This window comes from Armigeres subalbatus, chromosome 2, assembly GCF_024139115.2.
Source record: "Armigeres subalbatus isolate Guangzhou_Male chromosome 2, GZ_Asu_2, whole genome shotgun sequence".
Taxonomy (NCBI): Eukaryota; Metazoa; Arthropoda; class Insecta; order Diptera; family Culicidae; genus Armigeres; species Armigeres subalbatus.
Window position 1 is genome coordinate 446,065,302 of NC_085140.1, and position 4,937 is coordinate 446,070,238.

The 4,937-nt window shown below is 42.1% G+C and overlaps 1 protein-coding gene across 1 annotated transcript; it reads left to right on the forward strand.

Moving 5' to 3' along the window:
• Nucleotides 1-2,003: 2,003 nt before the first annotated feature.
• On the forward strand, nucleotides 2,004-4,937 carry LOC134213694 (pre-rRNA-processing protein TSR1 homolog). The gene is given in 5 exon segments (XM_062692972.1): nucleotides 2,004-2,239; nucleotides 2,304-2,574; nucleotides 2,718-4,127; nucleotides 4,129-4,571; nucleotides 4,638-4,937. Coding segments are annotated over 5 exon segments (2,427 nt in total). The 5' UTR covers nucleotides 2,004-2,133; the 3' UTR covers nucleotides 4,835-4,937.

A 4,937-nucleotide genomic window follows, 5' to 3' on the forward strand; every position in this document is an offset into this window, starting at 1 on the left:
CGGCGAATGACTGTCGAAAGGTACGGCCGCGCCAAACGATACACCGCAATGCTATTCACCCATAAGAATCAAGTAAACGGTGTGCAAAAAGCGCGGCGGTACCTTTCATGAGAAAATCATGCAATATAACATCATCTGCTGCCAGTCAACTGCTGTCACGAATTGTCAGATGCAGCCAGCATCAGCTTTTTGTGTGAAATTATTCACTATAATAAAAACCCACACATTTTTATTGGCAAAAATCTAAAGAAATTTACAAATAATACCAAATATACAAATATACCATGGTACAAGAATCTTGAAATGAGTACCGTGACGATTATTGTCTTTATCAAAGATCTTCTTCTTCTTCTTATTGGCAATAAAACCCCACACTGGGACAGAGCCGCCTCGCAGCTTAGTGTTCATTAAGCACTTCCACAGTTATTAACTGCGAGGTTTCTAAGCCAGGTTAACATTTGTGCATTCGTATATCATGAGGCTGGCACGATGATACTTTTATGCCCAGGGAAGTCGAGACAATTTCCAATCCGAAAATTGTCTAGACCGGCACCGGGAATCGAACCCAGCCACCCTCAGCATGGTCTTGCTTTGTAGCCGCGCGTCTTACCGCACGGCTAAGGAGGGCTTTATCAAAGATAGTCTTGGAATAATTTTCTTGTCCTCTTGTACCATGGTACAAGTACCACAGGTGTATCCACATATATTTATGCTATGCAAATTTACATAGCTGTTGTGGGAAATGCTATAGTCAAAATTTATGTGTGCCACACATAATGGATATAATTGGATTTTCGTCAGTGTTGGTATCCCAAATAAAACATTTTGCGTGATTTTTGTTTTAAGAAGACTTTTTCACTTAAAGGCTTAAAGGCTAGTACGCTGCTGATACGGTATAAGCTTACGGAAAATTTGATCAAATTACCAAGGTAATTTTGACAGCAGATTCAGTATGGGAGAAATGTCACTTTTCCGTACGGCATAATGGTGCGGAATATTTTTCCGTGAGGAAAAGTGACAGCTCCATTTACTGTATCCAGCAGGCCCCTATTACTTACAAAATTTCAGTAGCGGAATCATTCCGTGCCCTATCTTTTTGCACAGTACTTTTCAGCAGCGTTCTAGGATTGAACGAGTATTCTGAATCATCCGATATCTTTTTATTTTAGTTACAAGATTTTCGCTGTCGTCACTGTCCGGAACATCTTTTGCTGGCGGAGGATAGGGTGCTATATGTCAATGAAGGAAAGATACATACGATTTGACAGTTCGGTACCCAACATGGTTCGGACAGCAGAACAAAGGGAACCGAAGCGACAATATTGTCAAATTTTTCAAAATTGCACGCGGTGAACCCTTCAGGAAAGGTACCGCCGTGCTTTCTGCATCCCGTTAACTTGATTCTTATGGGTGAATAGCATTGCGGTGTATCGTTTGGCGCGGCCGTATACCTTCACTACTAAAAATCCACACAATATTTATTGGCAAAAATCCATAGATTTAACTTATGATGTATATCAGCGCACACATAATCATTCTCCACGCGGACTACTTATAAAAGATATATATCCAAATAAACTTTATGTGTGGTCTCGAATTAGCAATTATTTAATTTATATGTGGTTCTGTATCGATTATATTAGGGTGGAGCTATTGCAAAAAATTATAACGGCGACACATATATCTTATATAGATATTTTTGGCAGTGTTTCGACAGTGATTCGCCGCGTGAAGTTTTGTGCAAGTACCCATTTGGGAACATTACAAACGCCGCACAGTGTATCACATACAGAGAATCTGACAATATTATTTATCTTGTAACTAAAATATCTTTTCTAAAATATCTTTTATGTTATTTACTGGTCACAAAATCTTAGACCCCCTTCACACTAAAACCCATGACGTCATTTTTGAACGACCCCTAATGGCTGTGGTGTTGATCTGGCTACCCTATAGTAATATTTACCAAGCCATTTTTAATGAATATTCACACGTTTCCTAACCTCATTCTTCTTTCGCGTGTTATGTTGTGCATCTAGAAATAAATCAAAAGCCATGTGCAGTTTTTAGCGAAGTGAAAAAATCGTCAATTTTTCTGCAATTTAATTCTCAAAACAATATTGAGCGCTAGCCATGGCTGTCGATACCATTCATAAAGCTGGTGCATTGAAGCAGACCAATAAAGCGCATAAGCATGGGAAACATTCTTCAAAGCGAGCGCTCGATAGAGTCGCCAAAGGTTTGTTATTGTTTGAGACGGCTCCGATGAATGTGACCAAAATTCAACTTTTTGTTTTTTTAAGGGAAAACAAGCCTGAAAACGGCCACAAAGAAGACGAATCGAGAACTTGGCCGGGAAGATCGACGCCGACAAGCTAACCAGATTCGTAAAAATAAACGCCAGGAAGCGATTGCCCTGAAGAGAGCGATCGGAGGCGCCACAACGGCACCGTTCCTAACTTGTGTTCTTCCGCTGCACGCCAATGTGGACCCCAATTCGGCGCTGGCCATCGTGGAAAGATGCGATGAGGAGGCTACCGTGTTTAAGGTGTCCGATCGGATTCGATACATGAAGTAAGTATAAATATTGTTTACTTAATACTGATTTGATCAGGCGATGCTTTTAAAGATTATGTGCCAAGTATTGAATTGGAATGTAAAACGTGCGTTGGAGAAAGAAGGAATTTATCAGATTTCAATTGTCTATGGTTTTTCAGTGTCCCTCGCTTCCGTCAGCGTTTCTCTTTCATCACACCAGCAGTTGGACATGGTAGCGAACTTGCCTTTTTGGATGCACTCAAAGTATGTGACTCAACAATCCTACTTCTTTCGGCAACGGAAATTGAAGATGATATCATCGATAAAAATGGCGCAAAAATATTGAACATGGCCCTGAGCCAGGGACTTCCTACCCCGATGGTGTTTGTCATGGACATGGAATCTATTGCCCCGAAAAAACGGGGACAAGTTAAAAGTGCAATCCAAAAAGCAATTGCGGATGTTCTACCGGATGAAAAAGTCATGGCCCTGGATACCAATACCGACGCGTTGAATCTGTTGCGGAGGGTCGGCGGTCAGAAGCGAAAGGTTTTACACAACAAGGCTAATCGGCCACATCTATTCGGAGAGAAAGTGGAATACACAGCTGAAATGGGCGAAGAAAATGTAGGAACACTAAAGGTTACCGGATTTTTACGTGGAGTTCCTTTATCAGTCGATCAGTTGGTGCACATTCCTGGTCTTGGTGATTTTCAAATGTCGGTAATACACGCTCCTGAAGATCCGTATAAGATGAGAAAAGCCGATGAAGAGATGTCGTCGGGAGAGTGCAAGCTGTTGGCTAAGGCCGATGAGCAGAAGCAAACAAGTCTGCAGCGCGAGAATATTCCAGATGAAATGGATGCTGAGCAAACCTGGCCAACGGAAGAGGAAATTGAGGCATCTAAAAACGAGAACAAGAAAAAGTTGATCAAGAGAGTTCCGAAGGGAATGAGCGACTATCAGGCAGCCTGGATTCCGGACATTGAAGAAGTTTCTGAAAATGACGATGATGATGATGATGAAGACGAAGAAGATGAAGAGGACTACATGTCCTGCGAATCGGATAGCGAAAGTAAAATGGCAGAGCAGGAGGGGACCCAAGATGATGATGAAGAAGAATATGAGGAGATTAGCGTCTCGGATGGTCCCGTGTCGGCGGACCGATACGATAAACAAATGGATATGGAAGAGGAAAAGCAGACGCTAGCAAAGATTCAAGCGGCTAGGGATGATGAAATTTTTCCAGATGAAATTGACACTCCAGCCAGTATTCCGGCCAGAGAACGGTTTAGGAAATATCGCGGTTTGGAATCTTTCCGAACCTCTCCCTGGGACGTGAAGGAAAATTTGCCTCTGGATTACGCAAAGATTTATCAGTTCAAAAACTTCGATCGCACTAAGCGTAGGATTATCAAAGATGCTCAAGAAGTGGAAGATGGTGTTATGCCAGGATGGTATATTCAAATCTCGGTGAAGAATGTTCCGCAAGACACGTGGAATGCTTTTATTTCGGCGGGAAATGGTAATCAAGTTATCGTTTACGGCTTGCTGCCACACGAACATCAAATGTCCGTTATGAACGTGTGGCAAGCGGACCTCTAACTCGACCATCCCCATTAAATCCAAGGAACGTTTAATCATCCAGTGCGGTTTCCGGCGATTTATTGTGAATCCGATATACAGCCAGCATACTAACGGAGACAAGCACAAGTACGAACGATTTTTCCGACCGGGGATGACCGTTGTGGCAACATTTTTTGCTCCCATTCAGTTTCCACCAGCACCAGTGGTGTGCTTCCGAGAAAACCCCGATACCTCCCTAGGGATGGTGGCATCCGGTAGTGTGATCAACTGCAACCCGGATAGGGTGGTACTTAAACGGGCTGTTATCAGTGGTCATCCGTTTAAGATACACCGCAAGTCAGCGGTAATTCGGTACATGTTTTTCAATCCCGAAGATATCGAATACTTCAAACCGTGCAAACTGCGTACAAAGTTGGGACGATTGGGTCATATCAAGGAGTCTTTGGGTGAATATGCAAATGTTTCTTATATTTTCTTATGCCATTTCAATGTGTTTTGTTACATTTTCACAGGAACTCACGGACATATGAAGTGCATATTTGATACACAGCTAAAATCACACGATACAGTCTTATTGTATCTTTACAAACGAGTGTACCCCAAATGGACGTACGAGGACTGTATTGTGTCATGTAACACTGTGCCTGAGCTCAGTAACAATGATGGTGCTGTTTCCAGTTTAAAAGAGGATGAGGATATGCAGGTTTGATCCACAAGCGGCAAAAGGTAAGTTGTGTTTGAAAATATGAGTACCTTTTTCTGTAGGAATCCTTTGTACTTTATATACGATAACAGCAGTTGTAAAAGTTGAA